The 27,792-nt window shown below is 45.4% G+C and overlaps 1 protein-coding gene across 2 annotated transcripts; it reads right to left on the bottom strand.

Annotated features, from left to right (window-relative positions):
• Window positions 1-882: 882 nt before the first annotated feature.
• Window positions 883-27,593, bottom strand: MYO1C (myosin IC). 2 transcript variants are annotated; one of them, XM_065731830.1, is made up of 32 exons: window positions 26,713-27,593; window positions 18,473-18,628; window positions 17,816-17,931; window positions 14,399-14,597; window positions 13,431-13,511; window positions 12,515-12,694; window positions 12,217-12,315; window positions 11,869-11,982; window positions 11,464-11,535; window positions 11,199-11,318; window positions 10,909-10,991; window positions 10,327-10,432; window positions 9,865-9,945; window positions 9,419-9,510; window positions 8,768-8,862; window positions 8,496-8,542; window positions 8,163-8,243; window positions 7,903-8,008; window positions 7,281-7,398; window positions 6,957-7,070; window positions 6,697-6,773; window positions 6,534-6,602; window positions 6,018-6,102; window positions 5,536-5,695; window positions 5,040-5,123; window positions 3,999-4,092; window positions 3,842-3,897; window positions 3,208-3,343; window positions 2,479-2,549; window positions 1,992-2,089; window positions 1,729-1,828; window positions 883-951 (listed from the first exon to the last, which is right to left on the bottom strand). In XM_065731830.1, the coding sequence occupies exons 1-32, from the start codon at window positions 26,728-26,730 to the stop codon at window positions 925-927; spliced, it is 3,135 nt and encodes a 1,044-aa protein (XP_065587902.1). In that variant the 5' UTR covers window positions 26,731-27,593; the 3' UTR covers window positions 883-924. The 2 variants fall into 2 exon arrangements, with proteins under 2 accessions (XP_065587902.1, XP_065587903.1); XM_065731831.1 differs by lacking the exons at window positions 18,473-18,628; window positions 26,713-27,593 and having other exon boundaries at window positions 17,805-17,892.
• Between the last annotated feature and the right edge of the window lie 199 nt (window positions 27,594-27,792).

Below are 27,792 nucleotides of genomic sequence, written 5' to 3' on the forward strand. Positions count from 1 at the left end.
CTTCCAGTTATCCCTGAAGACTGTGGGAGGGGAAGAGTACTTCTGGGGAAGGTGCTGCTCGGGGGCAGTGGAGAGTTCTGCAGGGAAGGAGAGCTCAGGTGGCTGAGGCTGCAGGCTGCATTTACAGCCCCGAGCTGCACGAAGGACCTTCAGGTTTTGTTTGGATGCGTGGTTATGGTTATGAAAAAATACTACAGTATAAAAATATCCCTATGCAGCAAGAAATGGGAGAGGTGACTGCAAAAGAAAGAAGCTGCTGGATCCAGAGGAGTGGAGTTACATGATGGGATGCTCAGGTTAATACAGTCCGTTCATAAACTTAAAAACAACAAAGATTCCAAACCTAAAACAGAAGTTCCCACATCAGTGCCATTTCTTGTAGTACATCTCATATTCAGCTATATCTATTTACAGGGTGTACTCATTTACATAATATGGCTTTAATAGTGTAACAGAGCATCGGGACATCGGAGCGGAGTCGTTCGTCAGTGAGGATAAAAGTTTGGCGTTGGTTGGCTCTGCTGACAGAGCAGTGTTTCCTCTCACTTTTGGTGCTTTTGGATGATTTCAAGCACAAGTTTTGGTCGTTTCCATCAAGGCTGAAAGTGGAGTGGAGGCAGAACTCCCTCTGTCAGAGCCTGGCTGAGCAGGGATCGTGAGCCACGGTCTCGAGGGCATCGTGTTGGACCCGTGTTGTTTGCCACTAAGGGGAGGAGGAGAAGGCCTTTCTTTGGGAGCTTTTGGATAAGACAAGAAAGCAAAATGCATTCTGTGGGTTGTCTGGAAGTGTGGGTCTTTGGTAACGAGAAACAAAATGAGCAAAGCAAGGAGGGCAGCGGGGGTTTGCTGGGAACAGCATCCAGCCAATGCGTGGGGTGTGGTCGGACTGATGGAGGAAGGGCTCCTGCAGTGGTGGCACGTCCATCATCGGGAGTTCAGGCGGGGTGCGACCTGCAGGAGAACACAGACAAGCTGTGGGAAGAGCAAGGAAGGGCAGAGCTGGAAGAATGTTCTCAGGGATGGTTGGAAAAGGCTGACAGAAAAGGGATGTGTCTCTTCTTAGCACAGGACGTGGTCTGGTTTGCCGTTATGGGATAGCAAATGGAGAGAGGTGTGATCCTCACTTCAGTGTGCTTATGAAATGTAATCTTCCTGTGCAGAGCTGGTAGATGCTGCATGGAGCAGGGAAAGCCTCTGACAGGACTGCATTTGTGGGTTCTAAGGGGCAGATTTCTCACAGCAAAGTGGAAATGCTGAATCCATTTCTGAGCCATCCTCCTGCACGAGGGCAGGGGAGTTATCCATCAGCACTGATGGCTGAACAGGGAATTGGTGCTGTAATGAGATTCTGGGTTTGTTTCTGAACAAGCCTTAATCTGACAGTGTAAATCAGCTGCATATGTGTAACACATTAGCAGGAGGACTACAACCAATTCTAGAAGGGAAGTGGAATTGCTTTTCTTGTTTCCTTTTAACAAAGTCCTCTAAAACTAGACTTGAAGACAGAACTGTGTGAAAGAACCCAAGCAATTTGTAGGATGGTTACCTGATGAGTTTGAGCAAGCCTGGCAGTCCCCTGGGACTGCATGAGAAGCAGTGCAAGTGGGGAAAGGGCCTTGGAACAGTTCAGCACTGTGGTGGTGGTGTACATCTGTCTGCAGTGAATGTGGCTCGGGGGCACAGTGGGTTTCCATGCACTGTTTCTGTGCAGTCTGGGCCTGTACTCACCACGGTTAGGTGGCCGTTCTTGGCTTTGGCTATAAGCAGTTCTGACCCCGATATGAAATCGATGACACCTTCCTTGCCTTGTCCAACTGTGAATTTTATGCTGCAATGACAAACAGGAAGTGTGATGAGAATGTGTGAATCCCTCCTCCTGTGCAAGTGGCTTTGCTCTAGGGGCTTCTCCATAGCCCTGGAGTGCTGAAGCAGAACCAGCACAAAAATGAAGCAGCTCCTGAGCTGGGCTGGGCCTGCGTGGCTTCGCTCACCTGCCCTGGTTGATGTTGATGTTGTTCACTTTGTCTGCTCTCATGGCTGTCTTTGTGAGTGTCTCTATCACGTGGTCGCTTTGAAGTACAACATCACCCTAGGATGGAAAAACCAACCATGGTCTGTGGTTGTGGCTTCTCAGTGAGTGCACTGAAATAGCTCTGTGAACTACAGAAGAGTTATCTCCAACAGGTTAACATGGAGAACAGCTCCCGGGTCCCACTGCACCTTATTTCCATTACAAGGTAACAGTAATGGGGTTAAGGGGATAGGACCCCTCCCCCCATCCACTGGTGGATCCCATTTATGAGCACACCTAAGTGGAATTCTACTTAACAGATGGCACAAAGTGAGTTCACGGGGGGGGGGGCTTTCACCTGCACACGTCCCCACGTGTGCTTCTCCCCCACCCACCTCCACCCTGGATCTTCTGCTCTAAAACAGTTCCTAGAGATGGTTGGAGAAATGCTGGATGAGTCCAACTACCTTCTGCTTGTTGTCCTCACAGTGCACGTGCAGCACAAACAGGTTATCACTCAGGCTGCTGACGGAGATGCCTGCAACAGAGAGTGACTGTGACACCAGACCTGACACTGCCAGCTCTCGTGTGCATTGCTAAACCTCTCCCAGGAGTGCAGCAACTGCTGTTCCCACACTGAGAAACCCAGCAGCTGAGCAGCTCCATGGAAGCAGTGCTAACACAGGACCAGCTTAGAAATGGTGACAGTTACAAGTGCAGTGGATAATTGCATTAAGACAACACTGGAATGATGATGGTCAGGAATTGGCTGCCAGGAGGAGTGCTGGCAATGCTGGCAGATGGAGCTGAGAGCTCTTAGATGAGTAAGGACTGCTGTGTGTCAGACACACAGAGCAGCTTGCCTTCTCTCTGACAAAGTTCACTCTGTAAAAGGAGCAAATCCACATCAGATCCTGAGAGGCTGAAGCCATTGTCCTGCCAGCTGCTGCATAGCAGTGCTGCAACTTCCTGCAGTTGGGAAATGGCTTTGGAGAGATGGATTGAGTAATTTCAGTGACATTTTATGGAGTTCACAGTTAGAAATACCCAAGTTCAAGATATTACAAACTTAAAGTATTCGTCACCATAAGATAATTTCATTCCCATCCGGGACAAAGCCCAACTATTTTTTTTTAGTTTACTTACTGCATTGGTTAAGATTAAGTGAGCTAAACCCCACATATGTTGTGGCTCACCTGTCAGGTTGGCATAGTCAATCCTCTGTTTGATTTTGGAGTCTTCAACAATGATGACTGCATTCTGGGTGAGCAGCAGCTGCCGTGATCTTGCTTTGTATCCTTTCCGGTCATACTTGATCACAGGAACTGCATACTGAATTAAGTGTCATCAGTGCTAAAAATGCCATTAGTTACCTTCCATCTAGCCTAGAGAGCTTGCAGGAGGCACTGAGAGGTGGTTTGTAAATGGGGAGTGGAGACAATCCTTCTGAAGTCCTACTGTCAATTCTGAACAATAACTTGATGACTACTGGCTGCTTGCACGCTCGAAAAATACAGATTTTGCTTCACTTTGTGTAGATTTCTTCATCATTCTCTTCCTCTCCCCCTTGAGCATCTCAGAGCATCATGAAGAGCAGTGGTGTTGGCTGCAGCCCTCTCAGTTCTATAGTTCTATCTATCTGACATAACAACTTGCCAAAACCTTCCTATTGTATTTCTGGTCCACCAGCTCTTCACACAGATGATCTTCAAAGCTTAATGTGAGTGTGAACTTCCTGCTATGTTTGGGAATCTAACCTTCTGACAAAGGACTTAAATTGTGCTGAATAATTCAAGCAACTTGCTAAAAGCATTAGGACATGCATCTCACCTTGATGGCTTCATTTTCTAAGGCTTGAAGGACTTTAGCACTTATCTCTTCATTACCTACACCAGCAACAAAATACAAAGGGATCAGAAAGAAGTTTCTAGCAAGAAGAGGGTGGATAATGCCCCTTTCCTCCCCCAGCTCTGCTCCCCTTACTCACCAAGTCGTGTGTTGATGAAGAGTCGAGGAACGCTCTGAGGGTAGTTGTCTTTTTTACCTTTAAAAATCTCACTGGCAATCACTTTTTGTTCCAACTGCAAGGACAGAAGAGGGATTCTTGTTTAATATAAAACCTCTGCTCAAATAAAATGTTTGCCTTCCAAGAGACAAAAGAAATTATATCCTTATTGGTGCAGTGTAAAACATCTGTTCCTCCTCCCCTCAGCTCAGTGTTCTCTCCCTTATCCTTTGACAAACAGTAGGATTGTTAGCTGCTGTACTGCCCTGGGAGTTCCTGGTTAGAGGATGATTCACCATAAACCTTTGGTCCTCTTCAGAGTGCCAGGCTGTCAGTATGACCAGTACCCTGAGGTCTGACTGCTGCCCATTCAGAATGAGAACAAAACCAGGCAGTGAGGAAACAGGAAACCCCCTTTGCTTTATATAGGGCAGATTTAACGTGATGGATGCTGCTACAGAGCATGGAGTACAGGAGGTGATTTAAAGGTAAAAATGTGGATAAGGAATAGCTCTCATTCTTGGTTGCTTGGGAAAAGAAAATGCTCTGCTGTGTTTTCACCTCTGTAATGGCTTTTATTAATCCTGTGTCCTTAATCACAGGCTCAGCCACTGACTCATCTGTAGCACACAAGTAATACTTGGCAGGCTTTCATAAGCAGTATGCTATACTGCCTAATTCAGAATACACCTAATTACTGTCATGTCTCAAAACAGTAACATCTATGCTGCTTAACGTAAACAGTTCCTATGCCCACCTTTAACAGCTTTTAATGGATGAATACACTTCAGTACCATTTTTATTTTTAAATCTAGACCAGTGAAACACAGTGGAACAAAATACTGTCCCCAGAACTCTCTTTGGCCAATGCCTCCTCCTCAGTCTGCAGATTTCTCATTCTGCTTTCAGTGGTGCCCACAGAAACACCCCGTGTCCTGTACCTTACATTGCAGAGCACTTCAGCATAGAAGTCATGTCTGTAACATCAGCTCAGACTGTGAGGGAGCACACGTGGGCACGTACCTGTTGCTTCCACTCTGGGCTGATTCTCTTGCAGTAGGTCCACACCATGTTCTGCATGCACAGCTGGCGCAGGAGCTGGGATGCCTGAAGGAGATCCCACAAAACACATGAAAATAAGGCAGAATTCAAACAGTGGAGAGAAGAGAAACGACTGTAGAAAGTCCACAGCTGAATTAGTTCTAAAAGTACATTAAGGAACAGGAAGCTCTTTTTCCTCTGAGACAGTTTGTCCCTAACATTCCCCACCTGAGGTGCATACTTCAGTTATGCCCTCCTTTGCTTCCTGCTCTAGAGTCCGAACAGAAGGGCCCTTGGATCAGCTAACTGGGACTCTGTGTCTCTGCCAGGTGCAGCTCAGTACTGCACTAACCTTACACATACACGAGGTGTTTCAGGTCTGCGAGCAGAGCTGCTAACCTGACGGGGAACCTGAGTGAGCCCCTGCTTCGCTCTTGCTCTCACACAGGCAGCGTTTGTGTGGTGCAGCTGGACCCACCTCGCAGAGCGATGGAGGGGGGGTTGGCCATGATTTGTCCAAGACATTCTTGGGTAGGTTGCGCTTGAGGTTCATCAGGAAGGAGAAGCGGATGTGATCAAGGAAATATTCGTTCTCTGGGCAGCGAGGGTGGTTCCGGTAAATAAAGCCCTTAATGAACCTGAGGAGAGATGAACACAGGACTGGGTGTGCATGGAAGCAGGCAGAGGTCTCTTCCAATCCATCTCTGGCTCCGTAGTCAACATTCCGCTGTAGCCAAGGTAAAATAGGAGTTGATGAAGGATCAGCTACTCAAAATACTTGTCACAAAACAACCAACTGTGGGAGCCCTATTAGGACTTCCTGAGCTTGACCTCCTTTATCTAGTGGCTGCAGTTTACTAAGAAACATCCCTGACGCTGCAGTGACAAGAAACTTCATTCTTACCCTCCTCTCACGAGGCAGTAAGCACCCAGTGAGGGCTCTGGTTCCTCTTTACGCACCTTCTGATGGTCTCCACTGCCCACTTCCTCTTGGCAGCTTTTCTGCGGCCCAGGGTTCCCCGCCACCAGGACTGGATGGCTATTGCTGCAAGTACAAAAAACATCACACTGAGTGAGCTCCTCATACAGAACTGCAAACAGAGAGTGCTCAAGAATGCACTTTCTCACAACAAAGCAGCACCAGCCTTCACCGTGGCACACGGGAAAGAACAGAATCCAGATTTTAAACAGTACAATAAAGGTAGATAAACTGCAATAATATGCACGGGCAGGTGGGAACTGCTGCACAGAGGCTGCTGTGTGAACAAGTTAAGCCCATGCTCTTAGAGCCTCAAGGAATAATGTGGAAGGACTCAGAGCTGCACCCTCTGCACGTTCCTTTCTGCTTCCAGCAAGGCTTCAGGGATGTTCCCTCTGGTACATCAAAGCTGATTCACCTCGGACTTCTCACTCACAACAATGGCCACTTCAAACCACGCAGTGACACAGCACTGCAGTTTCCTTTCTCCCTCATACCTGAGTGTTTCATGTGCAGGAATTTCTTCCGACGGTAGAAACCTCTCCACGTGGCCTGCATTTTTGTTGCTGAAATTGCAAGAAAAACAGCAATTTGAAAACAAAAAAAATGACAAAACAGACAACTAACTGTCCATGAATTGCTGCAGCGTGTGTGACTCACCCAGGCTCTGCTTCCTCACTTCCAGAGCATCTTCCGTTGCAAACAAAGTCTTGGGAAAGCGGATAAAAATCTTTGTTCTAGAAATAGAAATGCAGCATGTTTAACAAGCCAGAGACGTTTGCTTCCTGCCCTTAGCATCCCCTTTGGGATCTCTAATCTTTTCCCCACCCGTTCAACAGAAGTGCCTTATTTAAGAGCAGTGACATGGATGTCCAATGATTCATAACCTCAAATTAAAAAAAAAAAATAAGAGAACTAACCGTCCCATTTTGTATTCTTCCTGTTTGTAGCCAAGATGTTTCACCAGCACAGCCACTCCGTCGTGGGGCCGTCCATCCCACGTAGGCCACGTTTCTGGACAAAGGGATTTATATCTGTAAATCAACAGCAGAAGAAACCTTAGGGCAAGATGTCCAACTCATCCCCAGTGATGAACGCGGGGAAAAGAGCATCCTCTTGGCTCCCTCAGGGAAATAACTCCCTCAGGCACAAGGGCTGCTCGTTGCTGTTCAGAACGCTTTCACGTTTCAATATCTGTGGGGAGAGGGAGGGAAAAGGGAGAGGTAAGGCCAAGGTGATCCTACCTCTGCAGGAAAACTTCGTATTTCCTTCGATACGCAAACCCAGCTCTGCGCACTCTGAGGTTCTCCATCAGCCCGAGGTATTTCACTTGATGGCGGATCAGAACTTCATCAAATCGATCTTGAGAGAGCATGAAAATGGAGAAGCTACATTAACGTGTGTGTCCCTTCGTGTGGGGAGGGAACGTTCAGTTTGGAATGGTTCTTTCTTAGAGCCTTCAACCTCTACCCCTTCCCCACAAAAGTTATTTTGTGACTCCTGTTCCTCTCTTAGTATACATTTATATCTAGTTCCAAACATAAATTGTCCTTTAGGATATTTTATGCAGAGAGGGGAAGGAAACAAGAGACTAAAGGTCATTAAAAGGAAATGACGTAGGTTTACAGTTGTTGACTTTAAGCACAATCCTTCTCCACTGCTTTACCCGAGCCCAGTGCCTCTGTTCTGACTCCTGACTGGCACTACCACCACCATCCTGCAAGGAGCTCAGGCACAGACCCAAAATGAGAAAGCTCACAGGACTTATTCAATTGAGCTCCTTTCTGTGCACCACTGAGTGGGCCCTGGTGGTCTACGTGGCTGTTGTAGAAAAGCACTCAGAGGAGGAGTTAGCCAGGGTCATACCAGCCTGCTTAGCATCGTTAGGTTTAATGCAGCGGATGTAGGAGGGTTCTTTGGACATCAGGATTTCCATGAGTTTAGAGAGGCTGTTCTTAAACTGAGTTGCTGCCTGGGAGAAAAGAAAGAACATGGGGTGTGAAGCAGTGATGTACAGCTAGCACTCGTGACTTAGCAGAACAAACCTGACAGCCTCCCAGCTCTGAAGGCAGGAGGCACCACGTTAGGACACAGTGCCACAGCTCCACCAGCTCCTGTGTTCTTACCGTCTCGGGTCTCTTCTTGTCTGTCAGCTCTGTCCTGTCGAAACACTGATTTATGATAGGATTCTCAGAGTTGCACATGGTCTGCAGAGAGACATATTATTCAGAAACTAATTTTCAGAGAGTGAACTTCAGACAGCTGTTACAGAAACGTGTGGCAGAAGGGGCTTGGGTTGCTCTGTAGAAAAAACACGCTTTGAAAACCTTAAGCTGTCTTTTCATAATGCAGCCCTATCATGCATTCTCCAGCTCGATCTCTTCCCTCAGATCCCACCCTGTTTTGAAGCAGAATCCTTATTCTGCTGAGTATTGGAGGCAACCCCTATCCACACTCACCTCCTTCAGGTTCCGAAAGAGAAGGTCATTGTTTTTATCTAGAAAACCTGGAAGAAAAAGAAATGGTTCAGGCTACCACTGCTGCTCCATAGGAATTGCATAACAAGGTGGGAATTTGAGATGGGAAATTAATCTAGTTAATCAAACCATATATAGGAGTACTCTGTGCCCAGATTTGTCTTTGCTATGTAATGAAGCTGTTTTAATTCAAAGGGAAGGGGATGGAGGGGGGGAGAAGAGTGAGGGACAGCTGAGATGATGCACACACTTACCAGCAACACTGTAGGTGACCTCTCCAGCATAGTGCAAAAGCCGAAACTCCTCCCTCCCCAGCGACTTGCGAGTTTTTTGGTCAGCAAGTTTGTGCCTGGTGAGAAAACAAAGCTTCATGAGGGACAAAGAGCAGTTTCATGTGGGGATTCACCTCAAGAACCACTATGGCATGTGATCCTGGAGTGGGACAAAATGAACACGCTGGGGGGGGATGGGAGAGGGAATCACGCTTGCTGTTCTTCAAGATCAAAAGTAAAAAAGGTGAGTTACCAACCAGCAAATCATAAAAATGTCATCAAATCTGCTCGGGGAGGAGCTTTACACACCTCATTCAGGCTTGGACAGTGTGTAAGTACAGGAGAAATAAGATTCAGTGCATAATTGGACATGCTCTTTCCTCCCAGTCTGACAAACCTTTTTCCCCCCCTTCTCCAACTCTGATTTAATAGCTTATCTTGTACTGCCATAACTCATAATCTAACCTCTTTGCAAATGAAAACATTCTCATTTTTTGTGGGATCCAGTCTATCTGGGATGCCACTGCCATAATAAACACAATGAGGTATAAAGTTACTTTGGAGTCACTAAACCTGCAGGCTCTGCCACACACGTGGAAGCCACGAGTAAAGCTACCTCAGCTGTGTACTCACGTGAGAAAATGAGGGTGGTTCTTCACAGTTTCCTCCAGTTTCTCCAAGAATGTTGTATCCGTGGCATCCCCAGGTCTCAGACATTCTTCATCCTGAAAAAAGCCCGTGCATTCTGGCATTGGTTTCTCTCTGTGCTCGTAAGCACACAGCTCAGCTCTAATTCTGCCTCACCAAAACACAGTCCCACCTCGACCCCTTGGCCTTTTAATAGGCAGGCCACCTCCTGCCTCCATTTCACTTAGTAAAACAAATCAAGAGTTGCTGAGTTGAAAAGGAGAACAAGTTCCTCCCTCCAGACTGCTTGTGACTTCTAATGGTGTCATTATTGGGTGCATGGCTGCTCTCTCCACCTGCTCAAACAATCTAATTTTAGACCTTTTTTTTTTCCTGTGTTCTTCCACTCTGCTGGCCTCAGTGATTCATTTTAAAAGGTCGTGTCAACTCACCAGAATAGAAATGATGCCTTTGAATTTCTCTTCCACCAAATCACAGATGATTTTGTTATTGAAATACTGAACTGGTTCCCACTGCAAAGACAAGAGATCACACTTGAGTAACAACAGCCCTTGATGGGAAAAAGAGTGAAAGTTTCAGAACATTTTAGACAGTGCCTTATTTAAATAACATTTCTGTCATCTGAAAAAGCATTTTCACTCATCACATGTGTTTTCTTAATGTTCCCTTTAAAAATCATCTTTTGTATCTGAATAAAAGATTGGGATGGCACGCCTCGCTCCAGCTGAATTTCACACCACTGCCAGTGCAGTTCAAACAGAAGGCAGAAGAAAAGGTTTTAAAATCATTCACTCTGCAGAACATTAATGACAGTTCCTTCTAATCATCTGTCCTCTGTCCTGCAGGAGGTGCTGCAGAGGAGGCAGTGGATGGAAGTGGTGTTGGGCTCTTACCGCAATGCCTTCCGACTCGTATTCCTCTTGCTCTGACTTCAGTGTGAGCTCTATGAAGAGCTGCTGCAATTTTTCATTACAGTAATTAATGCAAAATTGCTCAAAGCTGCAAAGAAAAATTGGAAAAATATTCATTAATGCTGTATTACAAGCAAAATAAGTTCTAATCCATGTGCAGTAGTAGTCTCATTTCATTGTTACCTGTCACTTAGTTTCCAGACTGATATAATCCTATACATTGTACCACAGTTGCTCTCCCACTCCCACCACAGAAGGACACCAGAACAGCCACAACTGTGCCACAGGGCTGGACAAAGGCATGGTGCAAACAGCCACAGGAATATGGCCCAGAAAGGCACACGCCTCTGAAACACCAGGAGCACTGCTGGGAATGCTCAGCACGATGCCCCACGTGTTGCAAACCCTGCCACACACTCAGTTTCCTAAAGGTGAGATGTTATCTCTTTCTCACTTACTGAAAGAAGCAGAGAAGGAAGAATGTCTTGCTACACAACAGAGAGAAAACACTATAGAAGTCATGCAGAGCTTACTCAAAACTCAAAGACACTAAGAGAAACAAACCTGTTGTGCTGGAAAACCTCAAACCCATAAATATCAAGCAATCCTAGAACTGTTGTGCTTCTCCAGCCCGGAAACTCTCCTTCCTGCAACAGGACACAACGTGTTCATGTGCAGTCACAGACCCCCACCGTATCTCCCCCACGTAGCTGTAGCATTTGCTCCTTACCCCCCTCCTCGTGAAAAACTAAATTGGAAATCACTGTACAGCACAGAGCAACTTGTGGCAGCTTAAAGATTTAGAACTGCCTCCCAGGCTTGATAGTTCATCAACAAATGAGAGATTCACTTACCTTGTAAGCAAGAGATTTGTTAACTTTGTTCACCAGCCAGGAGAAAGTGCGTCCATACACCGCTTTAGCAAGAGCATCCCTTGCATAAGCTGCCTGCTCCAGGTTCAGAGGGCTGATTAACTGTACCCAGAAGGAGAAAGAAGTCATCCAACAGGCATTCCACTGAGTAATTAAGCTTCCCTGTCTCACAGCTAACAAAGAGCTGCTATTGCATTGGCCTGATTTAACTCCAAGTGCATCCCAGATCCCCCGTTTGTGTTCTCACCTCTTCCCCTTTTGCTATGATCTTCTTGTGGATCAATGCATCCCGCAGAACAGAGCCCTCAACTGCCAGAAGCTGCAAAGCAGGAGAATGTTCAACTTATTTATGAAGCAGTTCACCCGTACTAGTTTAAAGAGATCAGAAAGGCCAGACCCCAAAACCACAATCCAGTGAAACAGCCCTACATCCCCCACTCACACTGCCAACTTTTCACAGTTACCAGTGAAGAAATGATTGGAAATTAATATCTGCATTCAGGGAAATTAATATCATGTATTCAGGGAAACTGAAAGAGCATTTTTGGCAACTTCTATACATTTTAAAACAATATAATGGTATCAACTTCTTAGCAAGGAAATCTCTCACACTCATCTTTCACATAATGTACATCTTAGTGATGATGCTCACCCGTGCCAGGTATTTAATCTGGTTCTCTGTAGTGACCTGAGCATGTCCTTGCTCATCAGCAGCAAACTGCACATTCCCCAGATGCAGCACGCTTGCTACAATGCTCAGCAAGTCCTAGGACAGAAGCAACAGGCAGACATCAGGATTATGAGTTATAGGCAAACACAGAACGACGACGGGAAAAGCAGGGAGATTTTTGCATTAGCTATCACACTACGCAAACATTCTATCTTTTGTTTCAGGGTTTTTGCAGAGAATTTGCTCACTCTAAAGGCTGCCCCTGGTCAGGAGGAAAGCAGAACAATTCTCAGCAGAGGGAACAGTAGCTGTGCTGTCAGCAAGTCCTACCTCCACTTCGTTGTCATTGAAGCTGATGATGGACAAGGCTCTGCGCACGACCTTCCAATCGTTTTTGTCATTTATGGAGCTGACCCTTGCACAGTGACCCTAAAAATACACAGTTTGACATAAATATGTAATTCCCAAAAATGCATTACTCATGCCCAGTGTACTTCTGCCATACGTTTCCTTCTGGAGCAGCGATTTCAGTGCCATTTTTGAAGTGACATCAGGAAGACAAAGACAATTGAGAATATATCAGTTCTACAATACAACAATATTAAAATAATGACTAATTAACACGCACTTTTACTAAATAGTGATACTGCTGTGGGCTCTTTTCAAGGCCTAGCCTTCGCAGCAAGTCCTCTTCCCCTCCTTCCAGCAGCTGGTAGAAAATGTGGAAGTTCCTCTCCCCATGATTTTGGTGCACAACTCGAGATTTTTCCAGGAGGTAGTTCAAGATGTGGCCCCCAACAGGAGCCCCCTAAATCAAACCAGAATCATTGAAATGTTTTATTAACGTGAAGGAGAATATTCTGCTTCTTTGGCAGAACTCAATACAGAAAAATTGTCGATAAAAATTATTTGTAACTTGGCATCACAATCTCCATCTTGGCAAATACACATCAATTTGAGTTTTTAGGTATATCTAAAATGAGCTATCAAGTGAAAATAATACAAGATTATATAGACTATACAGCTACAGCGTGTACTGAAAGACATCCTAACCTGCATATTGCTCTTTCTCAGAGTTAACACACACACAAAAAAAAAAAAAAAACCAGCAAAACTGTGAGCATGGAGGGATTACATATTGAGAAGTTTAATTAAAAAATACACCTAGCTACTCAGTTCTTGCACTGTGTTCCTCTTCCCCATGTGGGGCAATTTGGGTCGGAATTGAAACAAACATTATGGAAAGTTACACAGGATGGCTCACAACGGATTTACGTGGATTTATTTTGGGAGTATCCATTTGCACAGTGCATATATACCTTGGAAAAAAAGAGGATTCAATCTCACTCTCTCATTCTACAGAGAGGAGAGAAAAAAAGCAAAATGCATTCTGTGAAATCCTCTAGAACCAAACTTTGCTACTACAGACACAGCTCACGTGGTCAGCAAGGGAACGTGCACTCCATCAGTGCAAGAAAGCACAGGCAACAGAGACCTGTCACGACTGGAACCAGTTCTGAAGTATAAAACAGATTTTAAGTTACTCTGTAATCAAACTGCACATCCATGTATTTCCCAAACCGGCTGGAGTTATCGTTCCGAAGGGTTTTTGCATTTCCAAAGGCCTGAAATGAACAGAGAAAAATGAATCAGTATCAAATAACATGGTTTATAAACCCTTCTGTGAAAGTGCTAATTGCTTATTTACAGCCATTAAGGCTTAGGTTGGTCCTTCCAACCTAAGCAAGATGAAAACGGATTACAATGCAAAATACTTATGCTGATTATGACACCCTGCAGATGGAACACACCTTTGAAAACAATTCCATCCCCCCAGCAAATTTATTTTAATGCCAGTTCACTGCTGACAACATACATCAGGTCTGACAGTCCTCAGAGCTTCCTCGCTCATCACAGCTACTTGCTTCCAGTAACTCACAGTGCTGCTCACAGCAGGCACAATCCTTGCAGCCTTAGACCTCTCAGGGTTCTCCTTCTCATATGGGAGCAAACCCTTCCCTGCACTCAGCCTGGATTTGAGTAGATTGGAAATACTGAGGGGAACCATAACGACAGAGCAGGGCTGGACACTAGAGGACACCACAGCTCTAGAAAACACTCCCATGATTGCTTTTATTAGAGGGCAAAGCTGCCCACAACACGCGTCAACTTCTGGCTTTGCAAGCTTAGGCAGCACACCAGGACTCTTCCCACTACAAATGCTTCTCTCCTGCAGCCTGGCCACGCCTGAGCTGTTCCTGGTGGACATGAAAGGGCCGAGAAAGCTTGGCAGCAGATGACCATTCCTTTGGCTTGGAAGCAGGCTGGGATTCCCCTGTGTGCAATACTGATGATCTGCCCACCTGTGTTCCCAGGATATGCTCTCCACTGCACAGAGACAGCTTAATCACACCCAGCAGGGTCCAGCTGCCTCCACCCCCTCATCTGGAAAATGTGAGCACTGCTGGCCTGACTAAACATCAAGTTTCAGAGCTGCAGACTCTAGAGATACCTCGAGGACAGGGTTGGACTGCAGCAGGCGGTCCTTCACCGTTTCAACCTGCTGACTGGCTGGACAGGTCACGGCGTAGTACTGCAGGATCTTCTTGGTGGCCTCTGTTTTGCCAGCCCCACTCTCCCCAGATATCAGAATGCACTGATCCTTCCTCTCCATGCGCAGGGAGCGATACGAATTGTCTGCGATAGCGTAGCTACGGAACAACGGGAAGCAGCCATGAGTTTGTGCCCACAAGTGAAGGGCACAGACCACCCCACAGTGTGAGCTCCTAGCAAGGAGATCACTGGGAACCCTTTCAGACATCTCTACACACATCTTAAACCCTGGGCCGAGTTTTTGCAGGGTCATAACATCGATCTATCCAATTTCATTCCCTTAAAAACTGTTCTTTTGCAAAAGGTCTTCATGCTGCTAAAATCAGTTGACAGTGAGTGTGGAAGGCTGTAAAAGAAGGAGTTGAGCCATGTGCTGTCCCTTCCCACTCAGGTGAGAAGAGTTTCTGTAAAAGATGACTAAATGGTGCAGATAAACTTAATTCTGTCCCCACAGAACCATCAAGCTTTACACTGACTAAAACTCTTGTTTTCCACTGATCTTTATTCTAGCTCCTCTGTTAAGCGATGACAAACTCAGAAGGCCACAACTGCACTTTGCCATCTGGCAGCTCCCAAACAAAACCCCCATATCAAACAACCCAATCTCCCACAGCTTTTCTGGGGTTGCAGAAAGAGCTGGATTAAGCCAGAACAGACCAACAAGCATCCAACGAGAGCCAAACGCTACCCGAAATAGTGGGCACTTCCTCCTGCCTGCATACATCCACAGTTTATTGCTGCCATCCCTGGGTGCCGGCTTCTTCTTGTCTCTTCCTCTCTCTTACCTTCCTCCCTGGAGTAGACCAGGCAGGTTTTTGTACCAATAATAACTCGTACTTTCACAACACCAGACAGTAGGAAGATGGGTTTGACAAACAGTAGTGGCAATTGCTTATGGAAGGAGAGAGGAAAAGAAGGACCAAATGGAAGGGGAGAAAGTAAGAGAGGAGAGGAGCAATGCACACACACATATAAGAACACCTCAATAATAACATTCCCAGCTGTCTTCCATGTGGCTATCAAGCACATACCCTGTCTTCATACACTCATTAATCTTTCAATAATCATTGGGGTTCTGCCTTTTTTGTTGTTGTTGTTTTTAACCCTCGTGCTGTGAAATTAATTAAAAACAATCACACCAAAATAACACCCGTGGCCTTCTCAAGTCTATTAATACTTGGTGCTAAGGCAACGCAGCTGAACTACCTAGCAACACAACTGCACACTTACCCCCAAACTCATCGACTCCTTCTTTTCCCATTCGACTTCTGTCCCTGAAGTATTTTGGAAGTTAAACGGTTGAATAAATGTAAATATCACTTAGTTTAACTGCCTCTGAGTGTACGTCTTCACTGGGGGGCGAGCAGAATGCTCACACTCACGTGTACCTCCTACAGAATCCCTTTCACCTGAAGATGCTCACTGTCCCACGTGGAGCTGCCACCTCCAAACCCCACTGCAGGCTATAAATAGGGCAGGATGTGACACAGCACTCTGGGAATTGTGCTGTGCTTCAGCACCGTAGGGATACATTTTCCCCTTTGAATGACTGCATGTGATGCACTTCCCAGAAAACCCAGTGCTCGGGCCAAACTATTCTGACACTGGGGTGGCATAGTATTTAATATAAATATTAACAGCCTACTATTTCAGCTTTCTATCATCAGTTTAGAACAAGATAAAGAAGAAAAAGACACCTGTAATAGTGCAAAAGGAGATGCACAGAGTGCAGCACTGCAGATCCTTTCAGTACTCCTCAGAATATTTAAAAGGGATTTAATAATCCAATGATGTCATGATTTTTAATGAGATGATAGCAACAATTAATGATGATTACCGTTTTTGTTTCTTTTTTCCAGTTGGAGCAGTGCTGGTATTTGGTATCACAGCTCTCAAGGGCTGTTACTTACGAGCTGCAGACTTTACAATTTCTCAGGGGACTACATCAAGGAAGAAGACAGCATCAGAAATGATCAGCTACTCTGTGATTTAAATCGCCGTGTGTAACGCAGAGCTGCCTGGCCCTCCATGACACACACTCTCACTGCCATCATGCTTAGTCCTCTGCTTACTGCAGACAAAATAACAGACACAGTCCCAACTATTTTCAAATAAAAATATCATCCAATGACAACAAAGCCCTGAGAAGTGCCCAGATCTCAGGCCAAAGTGCCGTGTCGAGGCCAGGCCTCTGCCAGAAGGGCAGGATGAAAGGAAGCCCACGTGGCAACAACAGTCTGCAAGAGCTCACAGAGGAGTTAAGGCTGAGGGCACGGAGACACAGTGTGCACCATGTAACATCCAGTTCAAGGGGAGAATTGGTAATTCAGGTTTAGCTGCCTCCCATGTAGGCCCACAAAGGAAGTCTGTAACACTGTAAAAATCACAGCTTTATCATAGCAAACACAGCTTCAACTGCATCATTTCTTGGGAAAGTCTGAGTGTCTCTCCACCTCTGTGTTTGCAGCACATTCTGGTTTGCTTACTCTTCTGGATTACGTGCCAATAATAAGAAACAATCCAAATAGCGTGCTCAAAAATAATATCGTTTCCTCTTCCAAGATCTCAAAAGAAAAAAAAAGCTCTCTCCAAGAAGTGCTCAGAATTTGGCCCTTGGCACTGAAAGAAAGCATTTTGGAGCCAAATGTCCTCAGCTCCCAGTCATCTTTCTCTTTCAGTCTGATAAAAAAATCCAAATGCTCTCAAAAATAACTCTCAAATCTCAGCCCTCTTTTTAATTTTTTTTTTAATTATTATTATTTTTTTAATATGGGAAACTGGGAATGCTCACCAGGCCAGATCATGTAAATAAATACATTCCTTGTTCCAACAGGCACATGGTATCTTAGCAACAGGGGAAATACCAGATAAATATTGGTCAGGCTGTAATATCAGAGGTAGGAAAGAAACCACTGCACACATATACATACTCTTTCCCCTACTTAACCTCATGCTAAATGAGTGATATAGCAGCAGGGGAAACTCACAACCCGGACATGCAGACCCCAAGTAACCCTGGAACAATGAACTCCTGTCCTGCCAGGGCTGGGTAAGCAGCTCTGTTCCTCCAGCCAGGAAGGAACCACCTCCCTTTCCAAATACTGCTCTTGCAAAGGCAACTCATCCTCTTTGGAGAGGGAAACAGGAATAGAAAGAGCCATACACCACACCCTTTAAAGGATCCTTTATATCCCAATGATTTTAGCACTGGATGTGGGACAAGGAGAAGTCCTATTTGCTTGCTTTCACATGTCACTATTGCACATGCCTGCGTGGGAATGACACAAACTGCACAGTTTACCCACAGGCCACTCACAGGTGGGGAGAAACTTCATAGAAGCTGACACCACGGTATCGCTCCATGTTCTGTTTACTGTAGATTTCCAGTTCCTTGTATGGGTTAACAGACACCAGGACTGAGCCAATGTACGTCTGGAAAAGAAAACACAAAATGAAGAGGTTACATAAGGAGCAGCAGTGGATTCTCTGGGAGCCCACAGAGAGGCTCTGAAGGCTCATGCTGTTGACCAGGGCTGCCTGCAGTGGAGTGCTAGGGATGCTGTTAAAGGCTTTCAAAGAGACAGAGGGTGCTGGAGAAGTGACCTCTCCGTGCAGCATGACACTGCAGGAGTTATGCTAGACACATCATCCTTGCCAGACAAACAGCACCTACGGGTGGTTTTACATCTTCTAGCAAGCAAGAATACTGGGTTATTTTTCATATACTGCTTGGGATTGGGTTTGAGCCTGGGGTTGATGACGACCCACTCCAGAGTGAATTCATGAAATGTGGTGCACGTGGGGTTTTCAGTGCCGGCAGAGGACCAGCAGACACCAGCAGACCACGCTCCATGAAAGCTGACACCATCGTCTCCAAATCCCTCCAACCACCGAACAAAGCCACGTTATGCCTTCAGCATCCCAAACCTGGGTCACACACGGACACTCTGGCTCCTGCCCCTCTGTTACTCACATAGATCAGATTCTCCTTGAAGCGCTTGCGCAGATTCTCAATGAACGCTGCTTCACTGGTGAAGTTCTCAAGGAGGACAAAATCCTGCACCCCGACGCGGTCGCGTGCGGTCAGGGCGCTCTCCATGGTCAACCGAACACCGTTACTCCCCGCTCCCTGCAACCAGAAGCAGAGGAAGGTTGGGACAGCTGTGGTTTCAATATGCAGCTCACTGAATCCATAAGAATGATTAAACACAATCACTCACGGACAATCTATAAATAGGAGAGCATCAGAATAACCCTAGTGCTGTTGAAAATGTCAATTCACGCATGCTAACGCTCTACCAGTTGGTTTACAGTTATTGCTGAGATGGAAGAGAACCCAGCGCTGGGGAGAAGTCATTGCCAGATTTCCAATCACTTTAAAGAAATGAATAAATCAAACCAGCATTTCACAAAGAGAATAAAACTAGGAGACTGAGACGTGCTCTCCCTTCTGCTCCTTTTCTCTCTCATTTCTTAACAGGAAGTCATTTTGAGGTAAGGAATCTTTCATGACTAACGATGATTCATCTCATGAGCAAACAGCTTCACACTGCTGATCAGCTGAGAAGCCTGAGTGAGATCCCCAATGGGAAATTCTGGGAAAACACAGAACTAAGGGGCACTTCTGCATCCCATTGCACTGTTCTGAGTTGAGACACTAACATCTATCCCACGCAGCAAGGAACTTCCATTCCCTGACACTCTTGTCAAGGTTACATTCTCAGTGTAATGCAGTATGATAGGAGGATGGTTGGACTAGATGATCTTGTAGGTCCTTTCCAACCTAATGTACCTATGAATCTATGTTACACCGTGACACAGCTGTCTTTGGGAAACATGGGTCTGACATCTTACATCTTACTGACATCTTACTCCTTCTGACCCCACGTATTAAAACAAGGGAGGAAATGTGCACTGAGTGACTCAGTCCTTACTTGCAGGGAAAATTTCTACTGCAGACAATTAGATTAAGGATACAAGGCAAAGACAACAAGAGACAACCATAGAAATCAGAGACAAGATACAAGGTATTAAAAGAATTTGCCTCACGCCTGTCTGCATTTCCTTATCATCATCTTAAATCCTTCTGACTTCGTGAACTTCTCACAGCAGGCACCCTTCCCTTCAATCATTTCCCTGCAGCTCTACTGCATTTCAGAGTTTTCTGTTATGTTCTGGGATATTCCCATCACTGGCAGAGATGGCACTGGAGCTTGTTCTTCCACAGGCTCATGCACTAACAGCAATGTCCAGTTACCTTCTCCCAGAGCAGTTTTACACCCTAGGAATATGGACAGCTGCAGAAACACAGTCCTCCAGGCTGAAAACCCTGCACAGTGATGTGCATCATTTTTGCTGATTCATGTTGCCAGGTTATTTCCTTTCTGCTCTTTTTCAAGATACAGCAGTGGTCATAACACAGGGACTGATGGTTTGTAGGGAGAAAATAAAAACAACTTTGGTCAGAAGAAAGATTTGTTAAGTAGTAATAAATGAAAGACTCACTGAAGTATAAATTTGGGCCCAAAGGGGTGCAAATTCCCTCAGTTTGCAGTTGCTTAGACTTAACTAGAATTGACAAGAATAGTTTTCCCAACTTCTGCAAGTTCTAACTGGCTCCTTTCCTGAAATCCCCATGCCTGGGCATAAGTCACTGCATGAAACCAGCAGCTTCTGAAGAGAAAAACAAGCTCCTGCAAATCACCACTAGGAAATCTCAAATCCAGATCCACTCTAATAGCTCAAACATAATGGAGAAACACGATTTCAATTTTCCTCTTTATTTTGTTGTAAGTTGGTCTCATGGTCTGGAAGGCCTGATTTGTAAACTCTCAAAGATCAAGCCTGGGACAATTCTGCACGTACTGGCACAGTAATCCTCTTTGAACATCCAGACTTTCCAAACCAATTCTTCCATGCCTTCAGCAAAGTGCTTTGCTGACTTTTTCTATCCTTTCTGCCACGGTGAAGAGGAAGGGTGGTGGTGAGATAGAGGACAATACTGGCAAAACAAACAAACAAACAAGGCAAAATAGGGATAAACCTCATACAAATAAACTCTGCCTAGAAATTAGAAGGCTAATATCACAGCCGTGCAATTCTGGAGCAGCTTTTGGAAAAGGTGATGGGAACAAAGGTGGCAACACAAGAAAACCAGTAGTTTCCAAGTGGCTAACAGCTTACGGATGCAGTTTTAAAACAGCTGCCTCAAAAAAATGACTGAGGAGAAACTTCCACCCTCGCACAGTTAATCCAAGTTTATATAATTCTGAAGACTTCCACAGAAAACATCACTTAGCAGTTTCAGCAGCTCTTTCATCAGCCACTCCCCTGAGCTCAGGACAAACTGATCCCAGCTGCACGCAGCCAGCCTAAGGAAGAAGCAATCGATCCCACTTACAACACAAAACACTACAGCAGCCACCTCCTCTGGGACAAGCATTTAAGCCTAAGCAGCTTCCAGTTTGCTCCACGCTTTTTTCCTCTCACTGAAGTTCAGTCTCTATTGGTGTGAACAAAACAAATGCTCACAATTTTCAGCTAAGCGACTCGTGCTCCTCCGTGCCACCATTTCAGCATTTGTTTTCTAGCTTATGCCCAAGTCTACCAGCAACATGAAATGTCCACACCAACTATTTCACTACCAATAACATGAACAGATGCAACGTTGAAGGAGGGGAAAATAAATCATTTCTAAAAATGGAAACGGAACAGTCATGCTGAAGGAAGAAAGTGGGCAAAGAAGACACTACTCAGGAATAAAATAGTCATAAAGATGACCATATGTTCCTACTGGATGATGAACGTGACTGTAAGGCACTGGGTAAATTAAAATAGCTAAGACATCAGTTATTTCACGTTAGTAGGCAGACATCAAATCTGGTGGCTGTAAACTAATGATAGAAAACCCTGATTAGGGGTTAAAAGAATATTACAGTGAAGCTAATTGACTATTAGAGCAGCAATAGGACTGGCTCCTTTAGCATCTTTGCAGCAAGACCTGTTTTTAATAGATAGATTTATCTCTGCCAAAACACCTCCAGCTGACATACTGTTCATTTAAAACATCCTCTGGCCTATGCTATGCAAGAGAGCAGTTTGGACAGTTCTGAAAGCCCCATGCAGGGAGTTTTTGACATAATTAGGAGAATATCAGCAGTGAGGGTCTGATTAGGTCCTTTCTTGTGAAAATCACTTTTGCTTGAAGCTGCTATGAGAGCACAGTGGTGGATGAGCTGTTCTCACAGTGCCAATGCAAACAAAAAGGGCTGTCCCACCTGCCCTCTGTGCAATTGTGTCCTGTAGCTTGAAGCAACACAACTTACTAACCCTGCAAAACCATAAGCAGATGATGAGGCAGTTTTCTATTAGCTCAGTAAGCTGAATCTCTCTGCCATGGGATCAGGTGAGTGTCAGAGGACTAGAAGGAAAAGGAGCACAGGTGCCCCTTCTAACAGTAAAGTACAGTTAGGTCACCTCTACCATGTGCATCATCAACCTGCCTACAGGAATCACCAGGACCAGGCTCAGGGTCCCTACCTTCGTAGGACATCCCATGGCAGTGCCTTACTTAAGGCCTCTCACACCCAGCATGGGCTGCAAGCAGGGAACTGGAAAAATCTGAGCCATCTCCACCTGATCTTAGTGCCTGTGGGCTTCAGAGCGCCTGCATCTTCTGATGGAAATTCACCCTTTCTCCCTCACTAAAATCAGCTCCTAATGGTCACTCCTTGAGGGAGTACAACCTGACTGCATTTCTTGAACCCACCCCAAGGTACAGCTCCAAGGGACCCATTCCCACACTATTCTAACCTACTTTTTGCTTTTAATCTCTTATCCAGAGCCATCAGCACAACAGTGGCTCTCTGCCAGGAAAGGAAAACTGTCACTCCTGAATGGTGGGACCAAGCCAGTGCAATTACCAAAGCCGTGCAACTTCCACATGCCTTTTTCTTCCGTGCGATTACATTTTGGGAGCGACTTTCAGCTGATGTAAATTGGTGCTGCTCAATGCAGCCTGCAGAGCCAGGTTTATGTTGGCTGAGGTTCCAGCCTTCCTTTGTGTTCATACAAGAGTCAACAAGACCAGAAAATACCCTTACAAGCAGCTCCTAAGAGTACAAAAGCACTTGAGATTATAGCACTGAGTTTCCTAAACGGAGTTAGTATGACTCAGTACTGTGAAGGTGTAAACAAATATTTTACTTTTAAATTATGTTAACTGCCAAAGCATGATAAAGACCTTCCTCTGCTTAGGACTTGGAGATCCAATACACCTTGAAAACAAAACCCAAGGCTTTGTGAGCTCGTCACAAGTTCCAAAGCACTGGAGAGCTCAGACTGATGGACATCTGGGAAATTTCCTTCTGTGAAGGAAGAAGATGGAGGGCAACTCCTTGCCACCAGCACAGGAGCTCAGGGCTGACATGAACTGAGCAAGTAATTCACATCACAGCAATTCCAGACACAGAACTGCTGCCAATGGCTCAGGTAACTCGCCCTCCTCCTGCAGCATCCCTGCATGACGGGTGGGAAAACACCTCTCACAGTGAATGGTCCTACATGGAGCTTTAAAACCATCTGATTTAGAACGAAATATCACACGACATAAATCGGATTTCTCCTTCTGAATCTAAAATGCACGTTTCAGTCTTTTCCTCTGACAATTCCTTATTGCAGATCAGCTAGTAAGCACTCAGCAGAGCAGGAGACTTGCACTGAGCTGCAGGAAGCTGGCACATGGAAAGAGGCATCTTTATCTCGGCATCAAGTGAAAGATGATTGATCTGTGGCTTCCAGAAATAGTTACAAAGCCAGGAACGGAAGCACAGGCAAGAACCAAATTTAAGTGGGAAGGAAAATACAGATTAGATTCTGGAAGACAATAAGAAGTCCAAACCAATAATGAACTTCTTGTGGGGAGGTGGCAGTTAAAACACATTTGTCTCGTGGATAGCATAACATTCTTCAGTGTCACGCCAGAGCTGCAGGAAGGAAAATAAAAACCTCTGATTTCTACTCTACTGTGCAGCCTGGGAAAGGGTTTGGACAGGGCATGAGCTAGACAGCAAAGCAGACAAAAATCAACTCTTTTATCCAGGGCTTCGATTCCGGAGGTGCAGAATGGGATAGCTCTTCTTCCCTTTCACACTGAGAAAGCAACAACGAAAACAACTCGGTGGATCTGAGTCGAGGGATCTTAGTAAGCACTTGAGAAAAAATGATGGTGCTCAGACTGCACGAGATCAAAACCAGATAAAAACACTGAGGATATGGAATAGTAGACTTAAAGGGAACAACTTCAACTTGCAAAAAACCAAAACCTCACAGTGTCAGCAGCTGCCACTCAAGGACCATTTATAGAATGATTTTTATTTTTTTATTTTTAAATTCTTGCTTCTTTTAGAGCAATACATCTCCAACAAAGGAATGTCTGGAGTCGGGTGCACTTTGCCCATGCAAGAACTTGGTTCTCCCTCTCTGATACTTCCCCTCTGATCCTAAAACACATATTGAACGGATTTGACTATGGCACCCACTATGCAAGAAATCGTATTAAGGAGAGACAAATGCCACTTCCTCGCCTAATTCCTGTAAAGTATTTATTTTGAAGTCTTCCATATTTTAAGTCAAGACAAGCTGGAGCACATTAAAACTTAACATAATCAGAAATATAGGGGAAGCAAGCTTAATTTGCTCTCACCAAGATTTATTACGTCTCCAGTAGCAAGCTGCCTAAAAGCCAGAAGTTCTGCCTCCCTTTTCCAAGCTACATTTAATCTCCCACCCTAACATGCAAAGCAGAATGGGAAACATGAGCAGTGTAATCATTCTGTGTGCATATTTTAAGTATCTATTAAATGCATGTAGGTCACAGGGAGATGGAACTGCGAAAGTAAAATTCACTCTTTTGAAAAGTAATAATGCAGGGTGTGGATGTTGCTGCAGTTAATTACCACCCTTAATATGTCAATCGATGGCATTTGGCACTTGCAGTAGAACAGCAGAAATCTAAGAGGCTCAAATGTAGATTAGAAATGCAAATAACAATTAACTGTAAACCAAAGGGAGCTATGGAGACTTGCAGGAAATGTCATTTGTTCAATGTTCAAACATATTTTCTAGATAGTAGACTTCTGGGATGGAGGAAGATTGGAAACAGAGAAGCAATTATTACTGAAAAGTTGAAAGAACTACTTTGAAGGAATGAAAAAATGCTTACCCTGAGAAGGGATGCTCATATTTCAGTCAACTTGATATTTATATCAAGCTTGATATAAAATAGCAGTAAGAAAAATGAATGAGGAAAACCAGGAAAATGACCAAGGCTGGAAATGCGAACACACTGAATTCCTGCATTTAAGGAACTGATGCTTTTGCTCCTGGACAGGTGGTATAAGCTGTTGCTAGTTGATAGACATGGCTGATTTCAGTATACACAGCAGTGCTACCTGGGAGCTCAGGTCCCACAGAAGCTTCAGGAGACAAACAGATGGCGTGAAAAGCAAACGCTGGAATCACTGCCCTTCCACAACACTTCCAGAGAAGTTCTGCCACCACTTCTACGTCAGACGGAGCAGGTGAGAAGGGAACAGCAACTCAAACACTGGCCTGCAGATAAGCACCATGGCTTGGACCTGTTCCCAGCCTGCAGCAATGGGGTGCTGACCTTGTGGCCCCATTCCCTGCTCTTTGGTAACTGCTGTTGTAGTCCTCTCTTAAACGCACACATTCTTTTGCCTCTCTCACATATTTGTATACTGCGTGACTCACTGTTATTCTTGGTGCACTCTGCCTTTCCCCACACTAGAGATTCCCACCTTCTGCTCTGGATTCCACACGCCCCACACAACCATTTCAGACCATTATGTCTTTCAAAGACTGTAAAACTTTCCCAACAGGGCAAGCACTGCAGTGCATTCCCAGTGCATGCGAAGGGCACTTCCACACCCACATGTTCTCTCGGAGAATACCAAACCACCACCCTAAACAACACCACTGCTATCACCCTAAAAAAAACCCACCCTTTTCCTATGTCTATAGCTGGACTCAGGTTGGCTGACTCCTACAGCCTTCCACGCTGAGAGAAATCCAACCACAGTCCTTAAGCACAGAGCACTCCACCTTCAAATGCACGGTGCTGCTGTGTGCAGGCACTCCAGCTCAGTGCTTCCCTGCAGGGCTAACAGCGTTCCTCAGGCAGCACTCAGCACCTGATGGACTTCTTTGGGAAAAGATGCAAGGCTCTCCAAGCTGAGCAGGTATGGGATAGATATTGTGGCCCCAGTTCAATAGTTGGAGAACTGTTTAAACCTAGAGACGTTTTCTTCTCAGTCCTTCGCTTCCCAGATTTGCTAACTTGGCCAATTAAAGCTTTGGACATTCTTATCCAGACAGAACCCCACATACACTTTGTTTTTTTAAATAACCTTAAATTCCTGACCTCAGCATCTTCCAGGGTCAGTGAATTCTGTGGCACAACTATGCACTGTATGAAAATAATCTTTGCAACTCCTTACCAGCTTTTACCCAGATGAAGTGCCCCTGTTCCTATGTTACTGCACAGAGAACAGGAGCCCGTGATCTGCCCTCACTGTTACAGTACTGTGTACGTTACTTTTTCTCCTCTCTTATTCATCTTTTCCGTGTAACAATCCCAATTTCCTCCACCTTTTGCCACATTTTTCAAAGCTGTGGATAGCTCTGCTGCGCTGCGCACAGACTCAGGCTTCCTGGTTGCTGCTAAAACATGGACAAAGTTTTGCTAAAGTAAATACATCCCAGAGGGACCGAGTGGCAGTGAGTCCTCCAGCAGGTATTTCCTGCCATTCCCATGGCAGCAGTCACAGGCACGGTCCCTGGGTGGGACACAACCCATGCCTACCACCACCCTATACTCCCAGGCTCGTGCCCCTTCCACCCAAGCAAAAGCTCCACCCTTTCTTCTCCTTTCTTCTGCTAACCCCTCTCTTCCCACTTTCCCATCTCCCACCTACGCTGCCACCTCAAAACATTTATCTTCTGTTTGGTATTTTCCCCATTCCAACCACTTTCTAGAAACCCTCCTGCTACTGTATGCTCCACAAAGCAGGCTCAAACATTTCACCCTCCTGCTGAAACCTTCAAAACTTATTTCCCTTCTTCTCAGGCTAGACAAGAAGAAATACACATCTGAGAGCTGCACAGATATCGAAGCAGTAAAATAAACCTTACCGCGCCTCTGTACTTCATTTTTGACTCCTTCCAGCTCTCTCAGCACTTTCAGAGACTCGGTTTACGCTGCATAAAGCAGGAATCTGAGGACAAGTTCTCTCTTCTGTCAGTTGCCTTTTTTTTTTTTAATGACATTTTCGGTGCAGTCAGAACTCCCTCCCTCCCACCAGCTCCTACTGGAGCATCCCGGAGAGGGCGTTTTACAAGGGAAGGGAGGGGAACTCTCCTCCCCTCGCTGCGAGGGGACACATGGCACACATCGTGAGAGCCAGGCAGGGAGAAAAGAAGTCGGCTGTCCTCTGCCTTCAGCCTGCACCTCGGTCCCAACAGCCCAACGACAGGGAAAAACGGAAAGGAAAGCAATTGCAGGCAGTAGAAAAACTGGTGTGCAGCCCAACAAGCCAAACCACAGCAAACAGGACAGGAAGCCATTTGCTCCACTACAGTAATCCCTTTCTGCACTGAAACAGCAGCAGCTGTATCAAGAGGGCTCCTCGTATCCACTCCTGTAACACCAAGCACAGCAGAACCTCGTGGGCAATTACAGTGCAATTATAATTGCACTTGCCATCATTCTCTCAGCACATCACAGGACACACAGAGTCCATGGGTGACACAGTTTGCCTTGCCTGTCCTTGGGAAGACTCAGTGTATTTGCTCAGCAGTATTTTATTCCAGAAACGTTGGCAGACACCCACTTGGAGAACACCCACTCTCTATGGAAGCTCTCATCACCAAATAACCAACACTGCCACGGAGGAGCCTTCCTTACAGGGCACAGTGAAGCCCCTGCTGCCCTTAGTCCCCAGGCACTGTGATCACAAGTGGCACATTTCCCTGTCTTGCAGGTCAATCAGGATCTGGCCTCACCTAAAAAACTAATGGCCATTAGAGTGCTCTGAGATGAGGGAGTTTTGGCAGAAACCGAAACGTATATGCACCTTTGCATATGCATTAGGTGGAAATGAAAGGACAAGAGGGAATAGATGCAAGCTGAGAGCAGGGAAATTCCAAGGAGATGTTATGACATCTTATTTTCCATTATAAGAGCCATCAAATACTGGAACAGAAGCCCCCAAA

This window comes from Cyrtonyx montezumae, unplaced genomic scaffold (assembly GCF_038088225.1).
Source record: "Cyrtonyx montezumae isolate F1298 unplaced genomic scaffold, pur_monq_1.0 scaffold_15, whole genome shotgun sequence".
NCBI classification, from domain to species: domain Eukaryota; kingdom Metazoa; phylum Chordata; class Aves; order Galliformes; family Odontophoridae; genus Cyrtonyx; species Cyrtonyx montezumae.